General features: G+C 44.8%; 1 protein-coding gene across 2 annotated transcripts in view; it reads left to right on the top strand.

Moving 5' to 3' along the window:
* PTPRD (protein tyrosine phosphatase receptor type D) overlaps positions 1–21,480 on the top strand; it is a 1,886,025-nt gene that overhangs the window by 1,505,684 nt on the left and 358,861 nt on the right. For both annotated transcript variants that reach the window (XM_067553085.1, XM_067553086.1), the window contains one exon: positions 570–737. In XM_067553085.1, coding sequence (XP_067409186.1) covers positions 653–737 — 85 coding nt within the window. In that variant the 5' untranslated portion in view covers positions 570–652. The remainder of the gene's footprint in view (positions 1–569; positions 738–21,480) is intronic.

Genomic DNA, 21,480 nt, shown 5'->3' with positions numbered 1-21,480 from the left:
ACCAAAACTGGATATGAGTTTTGAGGTGTTAATATGGAGAAGTCAATATGCTAGCTTTGCAAATCTGGCATTAGGAATAATCTGAGAAGCAAATTTAGCCCTGTCGTTCCTACCTGATGCCAGGAAAGCAGCTTCCAACATGTCACTTGTTAGTGGACTTTTATTCTGGATGTTGACTCAGCTCCTAAACCCTTCATACTGCATCAATATTCCTCATATTGGTGATGTATTAAACTAATAGTTCATTAGAAATGATAGCTCATTCTTATGATGTATTACTCAAAAGGCAGTGCTGAGCCGGTAAGACAAGATCCAAAACTTGGGAAGGTTTATCTGAACATGGGAGAAGAAAAGGTTTACTGGGGACAGGATGCTCTATGGCTCCAGCATTTTGGCTTCATTGCTAACATCTACAGCGCCTTGCTACGTTCAGCGTACCACAGTCTCCTGAATATTCTTTTTTTACTTTTAAGCTGTTTTACCTCTAATTGTGAATATTGGGAAAAACAAAAACAACTCTCCTAACCATATTTTGCTCTTTCTCTCTTTTTATCTCCACCGCTCCACAGGCTCTGAAAATATTTCATCAGAAATTTCAGACCGGACAGACTCATAGTGGCTTCTGAGCCAGTGAGAACGAGGCTGCCAAAACATGCTGGTGCCAAGCTGTCGGATGATGCACGTAGCCAGGCCAGTGGTGGTGCTCCTGTGCTTTCTGCTTTCTGCTGATGCTGAAAGTAAGCATTACTATTCATTGGTATTGAGGTCTTAGCCATAATGAACAGTTTTGTTTTCAGCTAACAGTTGCTGAGGGCTGCTGAATAAGACTCCTTTTCAGTAAAACTTAAAACACTGTGAGATTCTCCATGGCTCACAGCCAGTATTTGAACAGACTTTTTTATGTGACTTCCTTACCATTTTTCCTCTTAATGCCCCTTTTCTTAGTCATCTAATGGTTTCTTCTTTTCTTTTCTTTCCTTTCCTGTTCTTTTCTTTTCTTTTTACCACTTAGCTGATAAAGACAATACTAGTGAAATTATATAGGCAAAACAAAGCCTAACCTTGCTTACCAAATGGCAAACATCAGCTATTTCCATTAGGAACATGTTTACTTCCTTGGATATTTCTTTTTAATATTAGTAAAATAAACAATATAATGTTGAGTCCAATTAAAATTCCAGGCACTTTATAGTTGTCACAGCAGCTGTTCTAATGTATTATTTCTGACAGCTGTCGTGGAGTACAGTATTCAAACAAATCAAGCAGAACTGACAACTTTGTGCTGGTCTGAGTGGGGTGTATAGGTACCTGTGTTCTGTGATTTGGACTCATTTTATGATACTGTAGGGCTTTGGTCAATTAGCTTACCAATTAATGAGAAGATAATATCTTCTTTTTAATTGGGAAATAATTAGGCCTACCTTGTTTACATGTGTTCTTTCTCCCAGCTGTCCTGTGGCTTTTTGCAGTGATATTATACCAACAGGAAAAGCCACTTGCCTCTATTTGTTGGTAGGCTAGTTTACTATAAGCTGATCAGTTCACTTGGTACAGCAGCATTTTTCTCTTGGATCTTAGGGCTATTAAAATGGCAACATCAGCAGTTATGAACTCTGCTCCCCTCTGACTTTGAAGTGGATTCTGATTTCCCTTACAAGCAGGAAAACCCTGTTGAGATAAATAGAGTTACAACAGAATAAAAGTATTGTGGGATCAGAATCAGATACTATTTTAGTGAGAATAATTCAATTCTCATTAAGGCTGTTACTAAGCTCATAGTGGATTTCAAGTGCTGTGAATTACATTGAGAAAGCAGCTCTTAAAATATTTCTATTTCCATGTTTTATTACAGCTCTGTTTTCTAAATATAGCATCATGAAGTTGAAATACATGAAAAAACAAGCATGCACAAAACATGCATGTTTGTAGAGTACTGACAGTTGAAATTGTTTGGGTCTTTTCCAGACAGTTAAAGACCAGCTGGGATAGTTGTGTCTAAGGTGAAGCCAAGGACATTTTAATACTTTAGCCAGCAAATAATTAACTCGGAAATAGCACGGCGCTAGACATTTTTGCTGTTTTAAAGCATCACCTATTTTAAAAGTCAAAATCTATGCTTAGTGAACAATAGATTTTAGAATCTGGTATTGCTTTTCTGTGTAAAATGTCAGAGCACTGTACTTCTGGTGGAGCTGAAGTGAATTTTTGTGTGTGTTTAGAATGCCTGTTCTTTATCAAGCAGATAACAATTGGCAAAAAGACAATCAAACCACTGCACTGCACTGCTCTCCTCTTTTATAAAGCTTAGGAGAAGAGGAAATATACTCCACTGAGGACTAATGTAGGATTTAATTTCAAACAGGCTGTACTGTAAAAGCACTTCAGTAAGGATCTTAATGGTGCTTTGAGATTAGCTTTACAAAATTATTGTGTTCCTCTCACATTTCTTTATTATTTAAAACAAAATGTGGCAGTGGGGTCTTAGACGTTGTGGCAGGAGGTTTCTTCGGTAACAAGTATCTGTTTTTAGCTTACAACATCAACATACAGAGTAAAGGTTATAAGGTTGTGCTTTAGGATGAGGATGGACTTTTGTAGCAGTTATTGTTGATTAATCTATACTGGACAGTAAGATATGATTATGTGAAGCATGGTATATAAACCAAGATAGATAGAAAAGTGATGCAAAAATAAAGGTTATTCCCTTGTAACCAAAATTCTTGCACGTGGTTTCTGCCGAGGTCAGAGATGTATCCCAAGAGTGGGAATATGAAGAGGCTCTTTGAAGAAGATGTTTATCACGTTTAGTTTCTTTGCTTTTTGGACACTAGCTTATACCATATTGTTGTGTCATTAATATTTTCCTGTGATGGTATTGGATATCAAATGTGCCCAGATTGCTCTCAACATAAGAAAAAAAATCCATCATGCTTCCATAATTCCTTACAAAATAAATCCACAAATCAGTCAGGCCAGCTGAGTTCTGTGACAGAGGCGCTGACAGCTGATCCTATATCCTTTCTGGAAGGTGTCCCTGTCATTAATGGGCATTACTAGACACAATTTCAGGGAACCAGGGAAACCAGCCAAACAGGAATATATTAAGTTAAACACATCTTGGAGGGGTTCATAGTATTACAGTATCATTTACTGTTGTTATGCACTGAAGTACTTTTTGCTCACTATTGTTGTTTGATACTAGAAAACAGACTAAAATTAGTATGTTTAGGTCTGTTTTTAAAAGTTTTAAAAACAGGAAACGTATATTTGTCAAATCAGACATATTGCTAACATGTTAGTATCAAAGTAGAAATGGAATCATTACCTTCTCTCATTGGGATTTGCTTCTCTAAGGGAAATGAAAATTCCTTAAACTAAACCCCACCATATGTATAATAACCATGATGGTATCTTGGAGGGTCCAAGAAGACATTCAAGAGTAAGGGTTGAATAATGGTATTAAACAAAAAATATTTTTGATACGTGTCTTTTAAACATTTCCCTTTATGATCAATGGAGACAAAACTGAATTGGGCAGTATAGCTTTATATATCTATATATAGATATATATATATATATTCACACAGTTAATGGGGAAAATACAATTTAAAATATTTAGTTTATTTAACTAACAACATTCTAAAATGGTTGCCTGTTTCTATAGACTTAATTTTGCTTTGCTACTTTTGCTTTTTAAGTAAATGATTTACTTTTACTCCTAAGTGACACAGTGAAAGGGAAATATGGTATGACTAATGAAAGGAGAAAGTGGATAGATTTTTTTTTTAGCAGTAGTGGGTGAATGATTAGTTCATCTATTCAAGATTTTATGAGAAGAGACTGTCACCTGAGGTATCCTCTGCTTCCTGCTTCCAGTCTGGCCATAGATATAAGGTCTGATCTTGCCAAGTGGTGCGTGTCCACATTTCCCATTGACTTCAATGAAAACTGAACATGTTCGGTACTTAAGGTGATTGTCCCCACAGTGAGACCAACTCTTTGCTACTTAATCCTTTCCTCTTCCAGGCCTGGCTGGAGCAAGGAAGTGCTGAAACAAGGGACAGGGAGGAGAATTCACAGAGTTAATGTAACATTTTGGTCATCTAAATAGGTTGGTTCAGGTTTTGGCTGAAGATTTAAGTCCATTTTAATTTGATTTTAACAGTTCATTGGTAAATGTTAGTGAGTGAATGAATGTTAGCTAGATACTCTTAGAGATGTGTGTCTTTGTATTTTAGTGAGATTTAGATTGTCTAATTCTCTTAGTAATCTGAAGGAAAAATATATCTCTGAATGTGTGAATCTTTCTCTAGCTAAGTTAGTTATAAACGTTGTTCCCCTTCCACTGAGCCCCTCTCCTTATAGAGTTAAGACTGAGATTTTTTATTTTCAAACACTTAATATGCACAGATTTTTAAAATGTGTCTTTACATACATACAAACCAGTGCAAATACCATTCACACACATTTTATTTAAGGTCTTTCCAAATTATGGACAATGAAATATATATATTTATTCAGAATGAAGGAATTTGGCTCCATTTAGTTCTACAGTTAAAGGTACTAAATACTCCCTCAGCTTAAATTTGAGAGACAAGGTGGGTGAGGCAAAATATCTTGTATTGGACCAACTTCTGCTGGTGAAAGAGACAATCTTTTGAGCTACACAGAGCTGCTCTTCAGGTCTGGGAAAGATATTCCGAGTGTCACAGCTAAATGCAAGGTGGAATAGATTCTTTAGCATAAGCAATTAGCACATATTGTAAAGGGCCATTTAAAATAGAGTGGCCTGTTCACATCTCTGTAGCCACAGGCCAGAAAGAGAGTGTTAGTGGGTTACAGATTGTTGTAATAAGCCATAAATCCAGTGGCTTTATTAAGACAATAATTTTAAGTATTTAGCAAAGTTATGAATTTAAGCTCCCAGGCTCATCTTTTGAAAGTGTCGTGCAGATTTCCTTTGGGGATGAGGACTGATAGGTCAGATATAGTGTGATCGCTTTGTGAAAAGTCTGTACCCACAGATCATATAGTGTTTTTGTCTTTGATCATTTTCCTCTGTAAGTTCATTTGAGAGCGTAGTGATTGTCTGGTTTCACCCACATAGTAGTTGTTGGCGCGTTTGGTGTACTGGATGAGGTACACCAGATGTTGTGATAGGCTTATGTAGGACCTGTGGATCCTGAAAGGTGTGTTGAGGGGGTGTTAACCATTTTAGCAATGGAGATATGTCTTCAGGTTTTGCATCTTTTGTTCTGGCAGAGTCTGTTGCCACTTTGAGTTGTTGTATCCTGGTCTGTGGGGAGCTTGCATCTGATGTGGAGGTTGGAGGGTTGTTTGAAGGTCTGAAGTGGGGGTTCAGGAAAGATTTCTTTCAGAATAGGGTCCCCATCTAGTATGGGTTGTAGTTGTTTGATGATACCCCATATGCCTACCAGTGAGGGGTGGTACATGACAACTAGGGTTGTGTGGTAAGAAGGGGTTTTATTTCTGTTAAAGCAGGTTAACATGGGAATTTGGGTGGCCCATTCCATGAGATAATCTAGTTCTCTGGTCGAGTGTCCTTGTTTGATGAAGGCAGTATTAAATGTGTTAAGTGTCTGTTCCAGATTTTCTCCTTGGAGCATATTCCACAATATTTAAGTGACTAGCTGTAGATAACAGATTTCTTAGTGTGTTTGGGGTGACTTCTGGATCTATGAAGGTAGGTGTGGTGATCCATGGATTTCTTGTATGTGGTTGTCTGATTGTGATGTCCAGGAAGTTGATGCAGGTGTGGGAGTGTTCCAGAGAAAATCTGATGGATGCGTGGTGGTGGTCAAGTTGTGGTGGAAATCTATTAGGTAGGTTAAGCCATCTGTCCAGAGGATGAACACATCAGTGTATCTCAGGTGTATCATTGGTTTCGTGGTGCACTTGTCCAGAAATTCTTCAAGGTGGCCCAGGATATCATATTGGGGAGCCATCCTAGTACCCATGGCTGTTCCCATGGTTTGGACAAAGTGTTGTTGAATGTAAAATTGTCATGGGTGAAGATGAAATGAATTAGTTTGGCGATGTGTTTGAGGTGGATATTTGAGGGTTGTCCATTGTCCTGTAAATGTTTGAGGCAGGCAGCTATGTCGTCTTTGAGAGAGATGTTGGTGTATAGGGAAGTAACATCTATGGTGGTGAGAATGGTGTTCTGAGGGAGGTTGTTAATGCAGGGAATTTGTGGAGGAAGTCATTTGTGTCCATCTTTTGTGTGGTGAATGGCTTGAGGATGGTTTCTGTGAGTCCCAATATTCCTTCAGTAAGAATGCTGAGGCCAGATATGATGGGTCTGCCTGTGTTTCCTTGTTTGTGTATCTTGGGAAGCATGTAGAAGCTCCCTGTGGTGGGTTTGTGGGGGATGAGTTTGTAGAGTTTCTTTCTCTAGGAGTTGGTTGGGTAAGGATTTGATGATATTCTTAAGTTCCTACACTACATACAGCTTAAATTTGGTCAGTTCCATCAAAAAGACAAAAAAACATTTTATGGGAACTGTACTAGCCTCACAGTCCACCTTCAGGGTGTTTTGTGGGTTTTTTCTTTTGGAAGAGGGGGGAATTTTTTCCATGTTTTATTGGGCTTATTTCTCTTCTGATACTGTGAAGAAGAGACTGTGAAGAAGAAGCCAGAGACATGTGTGGACCCGGAAAGGGGCGACACTGAACAGACTGAGGATCACTGAGCCCTATTCTATGCACACATGTCTCCAGGAGGCAGTGTCCGCCCCTTCTGCCTTCAGCACTGATAGTGCTCCTCCAGGCTTAGTGGAGTAGTTGGAGGGATGACTGCTTGCTGTGCTGGCGCTCCTCTTCTTTGGGCTAGGGTGATGGGGTTGAGACTGTCTGTCATTGCTGCCTGTAGCTGCTATGACTCTTCTTTCCCTAGCCTTTGGAAGGGCCTGCCTCATACCTCTGTTGCTGCGCCATGTGGGGATGGCTCAAAATCACAGATAATTGGGGAAGGGGTGCCTCCTGACCCTCACTATAGCTTGTCCTGTGGAGGAGTCTGGTGTGTGGGAGGGTGCACCTTCCCTCTCTGCTCTTCTTTACCATTACCCAGCACAGGAGCCTGAGTAGAGAACAGGGAGTCCCTCTGTACCCTCTCCCATTTGGTTCAATTGTTGCAAGGCCTTGTGGCAGAATCAAGGGAATGGACAGAGGTGAGGATCCCTCTTGTTTCTATCCTGCTAGCTGTGGTTCTTCCTAGTCCTATGAGGGAAAAAGGGTTCTGTCCTGGTATGGCAAGGGGGTGGTGGAGGGCCTCCGGCCCTGTTCCTTCTCCTTAGTCCTGTGGAGGAGTTTAAGGGGGAGGGCCTTTCAGTCTTATTTGTCCCCTCCCTCTATGGAAGGGTCTTTTGGGAGATTCTGCTTTGGCTTTGTTGCATCCCATCTCTTTCCCATTCATCTTTCACTAGGTTCAGTTGCAAGGCCAAAGGGATGGAGTCGGGCGGGGAGAAAGCTGGCCTGATCTTGCTATTCCCTATGTCTCTCTTCCTACTCTATGCAGGATAACATGGGGTGAGGGAATGGTACCCTTCCCTGCTGGGTATGGAGGTTCAATGTGTGGGAGACAAACATCTTCCTCGCTTCCCTTGCTTTGTGAAGGGGTTCTGAACTGCTCCTACCCTCCTCCCACAGCAATCCAGATGAGGGAGGGAACACCACTAGCCGCCTCTCTGCCCTTCTTCAAGGCTGCTGCAGTAGTAACTCACTTTTGCAGTGTGACTATCAAACACACTCTTGGAAAGTCTGGGGAAGAAAATGCACAAAAATGGCCTCAGAGACATGTGCACTACCAATCATATTATTGTATGAGATTATGGTATGATACTTTCCATCAACTCAGAAGTGAAACTGGCTGTCCCTGAATGAATAAAGTAAACAAATTGGGGGGGAATGCAAACTATGTTTTCCGCTAATCTTTCATTTATAGTAACCTCAGGTATTATTTGTAACAACAACAGTTAAGCAAAATCTCAGACAAGTGTGATTTTTTTTAGTTGACAGTGTCCCTTTAGGTTTAGCATTTGACAATTCTCTACCTAGAAAACAATGTATTGCAGCAGTTTGCTCAATTGCTAGGAAAACCAAATAATAAATCTAGTCATCCTCGTTTAGAAAGGGGACTGTACAGGTTCATCATGTTTCTCAGTGGCCACCTTGTTCTGTTTTCCATTGTGCAGATGGGGGTTAGGTTAAATGAGAACCTTGTACTTTTCCACTAAGATATTAGTAACATTAAACTATTTGTAATGAGAAAAATATTTCAGCTATTTCTGCAATCATATAGTACTGCTGTTGTTTTTCTGTCATTTTCTGAATTAATTGACCCACCCCCAGCAGAGCATTAACTACCAAAAACATGTATGTTTCAATGACTCCTTGTGTAATAGATTTCTTTTTAAACAATGGAATATGGTATTCTGTTATCTCTTTCGATGACTTTAATGATGAAGTGTCGGGTAAGGTCTTAGCTAGAAGAAAGGAGGTACACACAAAATATCTGTAACTGGTCTCTCGAAAGTCTAGTTTTAAAAATTGAAGGGTCAATTGCACTGTACTGTATTTGTATGGTAGCATCAAATATTCTTTATAAATGCTGCCCCTACATTATTTCCTAGTGATTTTTATCAAATTACTACAAATCCCTTTCTGCTACCCACCACCCTCAGAAGAAGAAAACCAGGCAGCCCTCCTGCTGAATTAGTCAGTTTTGTGACATGGCAATTCCCTGCATATCACTGGGAGACTTTACATAATTAAGTTTAAGTATCTTTGGGCTCTATTGTATTAAATGCTAAGTTTATATATGACTGTGGGCCAGGAACTGTATATAAGTCCATGGGGGAGGGTAACCACAGTTCCTCCAGGAACTAGGTTGATTATGCAAATTCACTCAGGTTGTAACATCTCCAGAGAAGTACCAACACCTGGAAAGGCTCATATATAGTGTTCATTCATCCTGGGCAACCTAGGTTCTGTTCTGAAACTTTCCTCATCCCTCTTCTGTTGAGATATCTCAGTGTAGCTTGCAAGCCACACCCCTCACTCTATCCTCGAAGCAGAGCAGAAGCAACTACAGGTGACTGTAAAAAGAATAGACTAGCAGAAACACTAATAGCAAATGCTCAGTATGTCATAAATTTACTCCATCCCCCAGTTTTGGTGCCTTTATTCTGGTTCTCACTCCTTTGACCCCAGGGTTCGCTCCTAATGTATATGCTATCAGTTGGTATCATGCACTAGCTAGAGAGCTGTTTTAGGCCTTGACTAGAGTAGCATTTGGAAATGTTAGCTAACATGTCAGCTAACACATGTTAACAGCCTAATGCAGGAAAAACAGTGCTCTTAACATGCGTTAAATTGGTGGAGTTGAAGACCAGGCCAAATTCTCATCTAGACAAGGTTTTAAAGGAAGAATGCTGGCAAACCTGTCACAAGGAGAATACTGTTCCATCTACATTTTTCACTCAATGTGCCTGTGAGATTTTCTTTGTGAAATAATACCTAATTTTTTTCCTGTTAAACATTTACACTCCTGACATAACATCATTGAAGTTTTGTTTCAAGATGAGGCAGATTGATACAATACTTATAGAGCTCTTTGACTGTTAATGTTTCTGTACTCTTGGAAATTTACCAAAAGAGATGTTCTGGAAAATAAATATTCTAGTTATTTCAGTGGACACTCAGGGTCTAATACTGAAATAACTATTCTGGAATAGCTATTTTGGTAAACTCCCAAGTGTAAACAAACTCTAAATAGAAATCCTCCTCATTGTCTTTCGTGACGCTAAACTTTAACCTCAAGGAGATTATAGCAGTTATTGCTAATAAAATGCAATAACATATAATGTAAAATCCAAAGATAAAATCTTGGCATTTCTAAATAGTTCATATTTTTTCATTATCATCTATCTTCATTTCTCAGTCTTGATATCATCCACTGTATGTGAAATGCAGCTCTTTGTTTACAGTGCTATTTCTCTGAACATTGGAGACAAAAGCGAGGAGTTGGAAATAAGTTTGAATATGGAGTGTCGTCTCCATTTTCTGACAAAAAAAACCCAGCATTCATTTTGCTTTTATGCTTTAAACTTTTTTTTTAAATGCTCTTTATAGTTCAACCCTAGGACATTTTTCAGTTGATTTTATGAAAATTGCTATATAGTATTGTGACAGTAATTTTATATTACAGTTGTTAAATCTGACATTAAAATACATCAAGTAAATCACTTGTATTATCAGTTTTCAAAAAGTTTTCTTTTCATTCAGAAATGGAACAGCCTGTTACACCAAACCATTCTCTCACACCCCTCTCTGAAATGTGGGCCTTGGAATTTATATGTAGTTAAAGTCAGGAAAATCACAGGAAATGAAAATGGTATGCTGATTGTTCTAAAGGCAGTGACTCAGTCAAGGAAACATTGGAGAATCAAATGGTTGTGTAATCTTATGTAACTTATCAAACCGTTTTATCATGACATTCAAAGTAAATTTGAATTACATAGTTCAACTATCCTGATAAAATTCTAGGGTGTACATAATCATTAAAGTACCTGAGGTAAACTTCCAAGCACTGATAGCTAGATCTACCACTGAGGTATCCATTTGTAAGATTTCCAGAAGGGCATTACTCATCCATTGCAATACACACAATGGTAATTAGTTTACCAGTACCAAGTTAAAGATTTGCTAACATTGCCTCCCACTTAACTTGTTTGTAATATTAACCCTTCATTCATTTAATATAATTTGAAAAGATGTAATTTATTTGGGGAGGAGATAATTTACCCTCTTTTTCAGCACATAGGCCAACGACTGATAGCGGTTAGAAAAAACCTTTCATATGGGTAGGTTATTCCATAGTTGTCCAATATAGGTTTCTTGCATCTTCTGTTGAAGCATCTATTGCAGGCCATTAACAGAGACATTGTACAGGACTTTACTGACCATTAGTCAGATATGTTATGGCAGTTGCAGTGTTCTGTCTATAGTATATTGCTTAAGAATTACATTTCTCCACAACAGACATAAGACTATTAGAGTGTGAATAAAAACCTTTCCGCTGAAGCAGTTCAGGGGGGCGGAAGCAACATAAAGATTTCACGAAATCTTAGTGAAAACTGTGATATGAAACCATTTAGGAGGATCACTGTCCACTTTTGGCCTGCCCTGAACAATTAAAGGAAAAATACCAGGATGACTGACATAATAGGACCTCATTGTAGTAAGTAATTGAAGCCATATTCATCAGAACAAATTAGCTAAGTGACTCTTGGTGAATACTAATGTTCCTCCACACCATAGACTAGGTGAAAAGGTTCTCTCTTCGAGAGTTGCTCAGATGCATTCCATGTAGGTGAGTGCGCGCCCCGTGCACGAGCCTGCGGAAAACTTTTCTGCCCTAGCAACCCAGCGGTCGGTCTCGGCGCCCCCTGGAGTGGCGCGCGTATAGCGCGGTATATAGGGCGCCACCGACCACGCGGGTCCCCAGTTCCTTCTTTCCGCCCGTGACGGTCAGTGGAACGTCTGCCCCTTGCCTCTTCAGCAAGTAGCAACCTATCTTACTATTGTATATAAGTTTTTTATTGTTTTTATAGTGTGTAGTTAGAGCAGTATAGTGTATATAGTTAGCCCCTAAGGGGCTCCCTTAGGAGCCATGCCTGGCTCCACCGGGTTTAAACCTTGTGCGGCTTGCGGTAAGGTGTTCTCCGTCAGCGACCCCCATGACCGCTGCCTTCGGTGCCTCGGAGAACAACACCGCAAGGACAAGTGCCGCATATGTAAGGCTTTCAAGCTGCGCACCCAAAAGGACAGAGACGCTCGCCTCCGGGCGATCTTGATGGAGACGGCACTTCGTCCCGACTCCGAGCCGTCCAGATCACCCACGGCACCGAGCGTCTCGTCGATCCAGAGCGCACCACCGGTACCGACAGCAACACCATCGGTACCGTCTAAACCGGTACCGAAGAAAAAGAAACGGCCAGTGGCCGCACCTATGGACTCCTCCCTGCGACCGGCACAGCAGGGGGTGATACAGGAGATGCCCCAGCCACGTGCCGTTGAATCTGTCCCGGCACCGGCATCTCCTCGTAGAGAGCCTCCCCCGACCCCGAGGGGTGGGGGAGCGCCTCTACAAGGGCCGTCGACGCCGGAGGCGTTCACAGCGGCACGAGCCCTCATGGCCCTGCCCACGCCTCCATCCCCCCCTCGGCCGAGGGCATCGGGGATAGCGTCTCGGGGTAAGCCCGCGCTGGGCTACCCCGGTGGGAGGTCGAGACAGGACTCGGTGTCTCCCCCCAGACGGTCGGGGAGAGGGAGAGCAACATCCTCCCCCCCCAGCTCCGACCGCGAGTCGTCGAGCTCCTCCAAAGAACGGCACCGTAGCTGTTCCGGAGGTTCCCGGGAAAGCTCCGCATCAGATCTGAGACCTTCGGAGCCCCGGCGCCGCTCAGCAAGGCGGGGAAAGACCCGGACGTCGGAGCCACGGCACCGCTCCCGTTCGTCTTCGGGCTCTCGGCACCGCTCTCCACCGGCTACGGTGCCGAGACAGGCTACAGATCGTTCCCGATCATTGGAACGCAGTCCGGTGCGGATCCCGGCGCCCTCACCACGGCACCGGTCTCGATCCCCGGCATCACGTCCTGAGAGGCAACGGGATACTCCACCATGCCGGGCTCGCTCCCGCACCCGGACTCCGAGCCCATTCCCGGACGCTCCTACTTCAAGGGCACCGAGGGCTCAAGAGCGGTACCGGCGCTCTGCCAGCCCGGTACACGCGAAGGCGTCAGGGCATACATCTCGCCCTCACCGCACCTCTCGATCCCCGGTACCGAGAGATACTACACGGCACCGATCTAGATCAAGGTCGCCAGCTCCCTCTCCACCGCGGCGTGCGGCGCCGAGACAGGACGCGGAACATCAAAGGCGTTCGGGGAGCTCGGTACCGAGGGAAAGCCGGTACCATCAAACTGTGCGGGCCCGCTCTCGCAGCCCGGCGCACGGCCATCGGCACCGGGAGCGATCTACATCTCGCTCCCGTACTCCTACACGAGCCTCGGTACCGGATGCCTCGGCACCGGACACCTCTACGGTGCCGCACCTGCCCACGGGGAAACGGCGCTCCAGGAGCCCTGGGGTTCACGCTACCAAGCGCCGTCATAAGTCGCGGAGGTACTCCTCCTCGTCGAGCTCGTCTCCCCGACGATCCAAGCGTCGTCATCGCTCTCCTGCATCCCTTCTCCGGTTAAAGGGCACCGCAAGAGGAGTCGGAGATCTCCGAGCCCGGCTCATCCATCTGGGCCTGCCTACCCGGCACCGGGACCGGTACCGGCGTGGGGGCAAGGCCCCTGGCAGTGGCCTTATTGGGGTCCCTGGCCGCCTCAGACAATTCAGGGCACAGGGTCACTCCCCTCCTCCTCCAAACCTCAACCACCCCCCCCATCACAGGGGGCACAACAGGAGGAGCCGCCCCAAGAAGGGGATCATTCGTCGGACTACGAGTCTGATCATCTGGAAGGGCCCTCTACAGGCCCATTGTTACAGTCTTCCTCCTCCTCTCCCCCTGATACAACATCTAGGGATCGGAGGACCCCTTTGCCTGATTTTAAGGCACATCAAGAGCTCCTTAAGCGACTGGCGGAGAGCCTCAAAATAGACCTCAGGGAGCTCTCGGAGGAGGAGGACCCGATATTCGGTACCCCAGCCTCTGCGGGCCCGTCTAGGGTGGCACTCCCGGTGCACGACCGGGTACTCAAACTGGTCAAGCCCATATGGGAGACCCCTGCTTCGGTAGCTCCAACCTCTAAGACCGCGGAGCGAAAGTACTATGTACCGCAGCAGGGATTCGAGTACCTCTACAACCACCCGGCCCCGGGCACCTTAGTGGTGGACGCTGTCAATCAGAGGGAGCGCCAAGGTGCCCAGGCTAATACTCCCAAAAATAAAGACTATAAAAAACTAGACCTTTTTGGGAGAAAGGTGTACTCGACTGCGGCCCTTCAGCTCCGTATAGCGAACCACCAAGCACTCTTGGGGCGCTATAATTTGAATCTCTGGGCTTCACTCCAGAGATTTACGTCGGCCCTTCCTCCAGATCTAGCGCAGGACTTCACCACCGTCCTCCAGGAAGGGTCAACGGTAGGGGGCGCTGCAATCCAGTCTGCCAGTGACGCGACCGACGCGGCGGGTAGGGCCATGGCGTCCGGCATAGTTATGCGCCGGTCGTCCTGGCTACAGTCATCTGGACTCTCCACTGAGGCGCAACAGGCCATTCAAGATCTGCCCTTTGAGGGCACAGGCCTGTTCTCCGCCAAAACAGATGACAAACTGCACGCCCTAAAAGACTCTCGCGCCACTCTGCGATCCTTAGGGCTTTATGTGCCGCAGACAACGAGGCGCCAGGGCAGACAGCAGCCCCAGAGGCAGCAACAACAACAACAGTCCGCTCCTAGGCTGCCCCCCCGCCAGACCCAACCTAGACGAACCGGGGACCGTTTCCGGCAGAACAACCGCCGGAACCGCTCCGGGCCGCCCAAGGGCTCCCAATCCGGGCCGCGCAAGAATGGCAAGCGCCCTTTTTGATGGGACGCTCGGGAGCGGCACCTCTGCCATTCTAACGACCCCAGGGGTCGACCAGGATCTCACCCTACCCTTCAAAGACAGACTTCGCCCCTTCCTCCGAGAGTGGCGAGGCATAACCTCGGACCGCTGGGTGTTAAGTGTGGTGCGGAGGGGTTACGCCTTACAGCTCTCGGCCTTCCCACCGGACTCTCCCCCTACCCCGTCCCTCTTCAGGGACCCCTCTCACGAGCAACTCCTCCTTCAGGAGGTCCGCTCCCTGCTCCGCCTAGGGGCAGTAGAGGAAGTCCCACCTATGGAAAGGGGCAGGGGGGTTTATTCCCGGTATTTTCTTATTCCCAAGGCAAAGGGGGCCTCCGGCCCATTCTGGACCTTCGCCGCCTCAACAGGTTCATCAGGCGGCTCAAGTTCCACATGGTCTCCCTAGCCTCCATCATTCCCACATTGGATCCTGGAGATTGGTATGCCGCTCTCGACTTGAAAGACGCATATTTCCACGTGTCTATCCTCCCTGGCCACAGACGTTTCCTACGGTTCATGGTAGCTGGTGGCCACTACCAGTTTACAGCCCTCCCCTTTGGCCTTTCTTCAGCGCCCAGGGTCTTCACCAAGTGTATAGCGGTGGTGGCGGCCTACCTGAGGCGCAAAGGGGTCCAGATCTTCCCCTACCTGGACGATTGGTTACTTCGGGGAAGATCCAGACTCCATGTAACAAACAGTTTAGCCCTAACGTGCGCGACATGCAACAGACTGGGGCTGCTCATAAACGAGCAGAAATCCACGCTGACCCCAGTACAGCGCATAGAATTTATTGGGGCCACTCTAGACGCAGTACAGGCCAGGGCCTTCCTTCCACTACCTCGCTTCCAAGCCATGACTGCCATCATACTCGAGTTACAGACATTTCCCACAACAACAGCCAGGCGCTGCCTGCAGCTGTTGGGGCACATGGCGGCATGCACATACGTGGTCAGGCTGGCTCGCCTCAGACTCAGGCCTCTGCAGGGCTGGTTAGCGTCAGTATATGCCCCAGCCAGACATTCTCTAGGCAGGGTAGTAACCGTCCCACCCCAGGTCCTAGCGTCACTGAGCTGGTGGACAGACCAGAGACAAGTAATGGAAGGAGTCCCATTCGCGGACCTGGTTCCCTCTGTAACATTGATCACAGATGCCTCCGATATCGGGTGGGGGGCTCACATTACCCACAACCTGAGTACTCAAGGTCAGTGGTCAATGCAAGACAGACTGCTCCATATCAACATTCGGGAACTCCGAGCAGTCCTTCTCGCTTGCAAGGTTTTTCTCCGCTTTCTCAGGGGGCGGGTGATACAAGTCCTTACGGACAACACCGCCACGATGTTTTACATCAACAGACAAGGCGGGGCGCATTCCTCGAACCTGTGTCGCGAGGCGCTACAACTATGGGACCTTGCGGTGAGAAACGACTTCCACTTGGTGGCATCTCACCTCCCAGGGGTGAGGAACGACGAGGCAGACCGCCTCAGCAGGTCGTTTTTTCCCCGCCACGAATGGTCACTTCATGGGGAGATTACAGCGTTTCTCTTCCGCAAGTGGGGAGTTCCCCATCTGGACCTCTTTGCCACGCGACAGAACGCGAAATGCCCACTATTCTGCTCCCTGCGCGGGCGAGAACAGAACTCAATTTCGGACGCGTTCCTGATAGACTGGTCGGGGCCACTTCTCTATGCTTTTCCACCGACCCCACTGCTCCCCAGGGTGCTCTTGAAAGTCAAGAGGGACAGAGCGGACATCATCCTGATCGCACCGGCATGGCCGAGACAGCACTGGTACAGTATGCTGCTCGACCTTTCCATCGCCACACCGCTCCCGCTCCCGAGACGATACAATCTCCTCTCCCAGGAACAGGGTCGCCTGCTCCACCCAGACTTGGACTCCCTCCACCTGACGGCATGGAGGCTCCATGGTTGACAGAAGGAGAGAGGGCTTGTTCCGCACAAGTCCAAAGCGTCCTGCTGGGGAGCAGGAAACCTTCCACCCAGGTGGTTTATCGGGCAAAGTGGAAACGCTTCACTTACTGGGCACAGTCACGTGGTATTTTGCCTCTGGACTCAACTATCCAGGCCATATTAGACTACCTCCTCCATCTGAAGATGCAGGGCCTTGCCCTGGCCTCCCTAAGAGTGCATCTGGCGGCAATCTCGGCCTTCCATTGCCCAGTGGAGGGGAGGTCTATATTCTCCCACCTGATGTCCATCAGGTTTCTCAAGGGAATAGAGAGGCTGTTCCCACAAGTTCGTGAACCCTTGCCTCTCTGGGACTTAAACCTAGTTCTCACTATCCTCACAGGTCCCCCCTTTGAGCCTATGGCTACATGCCCTCTTCTAGTCCTATCATGGAAGGTAGCCTTCCTCGTAGCCATTACATCGGCTAGGAGGGTCTCCGAGCTAAGAGCCCTAACCTCAGACCCTCCTTACACAGTATTTTTTCAAAGATAAAGTGCGACTGAGACCCCACCCGGCCTTCCTGCCTAAGGTGGTGTCCCAGTTTCATTATAATCAGGATATTTTCCTCCCCGTGTTCTTTCCCAAACCACACGGATCGGAGGAGGAGCGGAGATGGCACTCGCTGGATGTCAGGCGAGCCTTAGCCTTCTATATAGACCGGACGAAGCCGTTCCGGAAGTCCACGCAGCTCTTCGTCGCAGTGGCGGACCGCATGAAAGGCTCACCTGTCTCCACCCAGTGCATCTCCTCCTGGATCACCACCTGCATCCGCACCTGTTATGAGATGGCGAAGGTACCACTCCCGGGACCGATTACAGCGCACTCCACCAGGGCCCAAGCCACCTCGGCGGCTTTTCTGGAACGAGTGCCCCTACAGGATATCTGCAGAGCTGCAACCTGGTCATCGGTCCATACCTTCACCTCTCACTATGCCATCGTGCAACAAGCAAGAGAGGATGCAGCAGTTGGCAGAGCCGTGCTGAGAAGGGCTTCGCGCCACTGACTCCTTCCCACCGCCAAAGGTATGGCTATGTAATCACCTACATGGAATGCATATGAGCAACTCTCGAAGAGAGAAAACAGGGTTACTTACCAGTAACTGTTGTTCTTCGAGATGTGTTGCTCATATCCATTCCAAACCCACCCTCCGTCCCCGCTGTCGGAGTCGGCAGAAAGAAGGGACTGGGGACCCGCGCGGTCGGTGGCGCCCTATATACCGCGCTATACGCGCGCCACTCCAGGGGGCGCCGAGACCGACCGCTGGGTTGCTAGGGCAGAAAAGTTTTCCGCAGGCTCGTGCACGGGGCGCGCACTCACCTACATGGAATGGATATGAGCAACACATCTCGAAGAACAACAGTTACTGGTAAGTAACCCTGTTTTATCATTGTGTAAGGGTATCATAGGACAAGCAACTAAAAGGAAAGGTTAACATAAAACAGGCCTTGTCTACTTTAACATTTAATCTCAATTAGAAAATGAATTCAGTCATATTCACGTGGAGTGAAAATTGATTGATGGACCATAAACAAAGGTTAAAATTAAACAGTAATGTATTGAGGAAGGCTCCAGTGTAATGTCACACAGGGATTGGTGATAGGCCCTTTGTTTTCAGTATCTTCATTAATGGGTTGTTTTTGGAGGGATTAAAAGAACATATAAATGAAACATGAGGATGATCCTAAATAATGGGGTATTATTAACTCTGTACAATCTACCTATCTTGTACTTATCACCAGTAGTACCTGCTGATGATAGATAAATAATATCTGTCTCTCTAGAGCTTGAAAATAAGTGTAATTTTGGAAAATGCAAGATAATAAATCAAGGGAAAATACTTAATCTCCACTCGCAAAGTGAGATGGAATATCACACATTGAAAGCAGTAATTTCAAAGTTTAAAAAAAAAGTCCTAATGAGTATTGGTGTGCAACAAATTGGATATGGGTTTACAATAACATAGAATCATAGAGTTGGAAGGGACCTCAGGAGGTCATCTAGTCCAACCCCCTGCTCAGAGCAGGATTAACCTCAGCTAAATAATCTCAGCAAGGGTTTTGTCAAGCCGCAGCTTAAAAATTCCACCACCTCCCTAGGTAACCCATTCCAGTGCTTCACCACCCTCCTAGTAAAAAACTTTTTCCTAATGTCCAACCTAGACCTCCCCCCCCTGCAACTTGAGACCGTTGCTCCTAGTTCTGTCATCTGCCACCACTGAGAACAGCCTAGCTGCATCCTCCTTGGAACCCCCTTTCAGGTAGTTAAAGGCTGCTATCAAATCCCCCCTCATTCTTCTCTTCTGTAGACTAACCAAGTCTAGTTCCCTCAGTCTCTCCTCATAAATCTTGTGCTCCAGCCCCCTAATCATTTTTGTTGTCCTCCGCTGGACTCTCTTCAACTTCTCCACATCCTTTTTGTAGTGGGGGGCCCAAAACTGGACACAGTACTCCAAATGTGGCTTCACCAATGCCGAATAGAGGGGTATAATCACTTCCCGCGATCTGCTGGCAATGCTCCTACTAATGCAGCCCAATATGCTAATAGTCTTCTTGGCAACCAGGGCACACTGCTGACTCATATCCAGCTTTTTATCCACTGTTACCCCCAGGTCCTTTTCTGCAGAGCTGCTGCCTAGCTCGTCGGTCCCCAGTCTGTAGCTGTGCATGGGATTCTTTCTTCCTAAGTGGAGGACTCTGAACTTCTCCTTGTTGAATCTCATCAGATTTCTTTTGGCCCAGTCCTCCAATTTGTTTAGGTCCTTCTGTATCCTATCCCTACCTTCCAGGGTATCTACCACTCCCCCTAGCTTAGTGTCCTCTGCAAACTTGCTGAGGGTGCAATCTACCCCATCCTTCAGATCATTAATGAAGATGTTGAACAAAACCGGCCCAGGACCGACTCCTGGGGCACTCCGCTTGTGACTGGCTGCCAGCTAGACATGGAGCCATTGATCACTACTCGTTGAGCCCTATGCTCTAGCCAGTTCTCGATCCATTTTATAGTCCATTCATCCAACCCATACTTCCTTAACTTAATATAACAGTAATTTTTTTTTTAAAAGGCAATTTTGGAATGCATCTACAGAAGCATCACAGTGTAAACCAGCAAGGTGATAGAAAGTCATGTTATATTAATGGCGAGTCCACACTTGGAATAACACATTAATTTCTGGGATACCAAAAAAGTATTATCCATGAGGCAATATTTAAAATAACTAAGGGCCCCATCCTACAAACTCGTTCTCACATGAGTAGTCCTTAATAAAACGAGTAGTCCCATTACTTATTTGCTTTATTGTGTAGCACCATTAGCCCTTTAAGATTTTTGTTGATTTTTTTTCTGATCTCTCTCCTTTTTGATAACATTTTTTTGGTATCCCAGAAATAAATGGGCAAAACTGCCATTTGACGTAAGTGGGACCAGGATTTCACCCAGTGTATAGAATACCTTGTACCAAATCCTTTTTATCTTCCTTGTGCTATTTGTCTCAATATTTTCAGAGGATACTTACATGAGAAAGGCAAGCAGGACTGTACTTTTTCACATCTATGATTCTGTGAAAATGATTAATAAACTATTGTTATCTAATGACATATATTATAGAAGCAGTGAAAACAGTCAGAGGTGAAATTTTGGCTATGAGATGTTCTTGAACTTCTTTGGAAGGTGTCATTATATTTATTATATCAAGCCTTGGTTTTCAGATGAAATCCAAAAAGGCTATTCCTAAAAAATGTGTAATTATTTAAATTAAGTGTCCCATAAGGAATTCTTTCAGAATCAGTGAAAGTTATTCTAAAGTATATTAATTGAACATCAATTTGTTATTAAAGGCATGTTTATTTAGAGTTTAAGTACTGTATTAATAGAAATATATTTGTAGAATAATTATTACAAATCTCAATAAATGTTTTTAATCAATAGATATTTAATTAACATATATTAGGTACAGGAAACAAATGCCTCTCTGTGATTTAATAGGGCAATAATTGTATATCAAGTATCAATTGACTGTTAAAACCATATTATTCTGGTTATGAACATCTAGGAAATACCATGTATATCCTTTATTCTACAACAGGGAACACAATTTTAATTAAAAATATCTAAATGCACATATTATAACACTGTGATGTTACGAAGCTCCATTCACATCAGCACAGGGAAAACACTAATTTTTTTCTATCAGAACTGTAATTATATTATCTGCACATTTTTTAATAAATAACTTCATTTTAAATTATAGAAACCAAAAACTGATAATAGTTATCTTTTTCCGTTTGTACATCTCTCTTTTCATTCCCTAAAATTTGTAAACAAAACATCTACAACCTCCTGGGTTGAGCCTGTGTATGTCAGTTTTCAGTTGATATTAATTTTTACAGATGAATTACAGACTTCTAAAATAGTACTGAGTAATCGAAGTGCTGGGAGACTTTTAACTATAATGATGGGAATGAGACTACTACATTAAGGTTAATTTTTAGCTTTATATGAAAAATTGGGATTTTCCCAAGGCAGGAAGTCTTTAGAAGTTTGACAGGATTTCCCGCTCTCCGCCCTCCCATTGTAACATGTTATGATGCCTCTGTGTTTGACAGATTTTTTCTTCAATTTAGTGGCTCATTTTTGGTACTGCAAAAGTAAGCTAAATACTTGTGAAATTTCATGAATGGTTTCAATTAAGACAATGGATAAATGTTAAGTCTTGGAATTTAGACAGTTAAGTAAAAGATTAAAGGCAGAAGAGACTGCAAAAATTAACATGGCTTCATCTTCCTAGTGGACACAGCAAGCTGAGCCCCCATGAGGGCTTTCTGAGTTTGAAATCAAAGATAAACTTTGACAATATAAGCGGAGAGAGAGAACACCATGTTGACATC

Source organism: Emydura macquarii, unplaced genomic scaffold, assembly GCF_026122565.2.
Source record: "Emydura macquarii macquarii isolate MOO-44397 ecotype Brisbane River unplaced genomic scaffold, CSIRO-AGI_Emac_v2 contig_1451, whole genome shotgun sequence".
Lineage (NCBI taxonomy): Eukaryota > Metazoa > Chordata > Testudines > Chelidae > Emydura > Emydura macquarii.
This window is presented reverse-complemented; position numbering and strand designations above follow the sequence as displayed.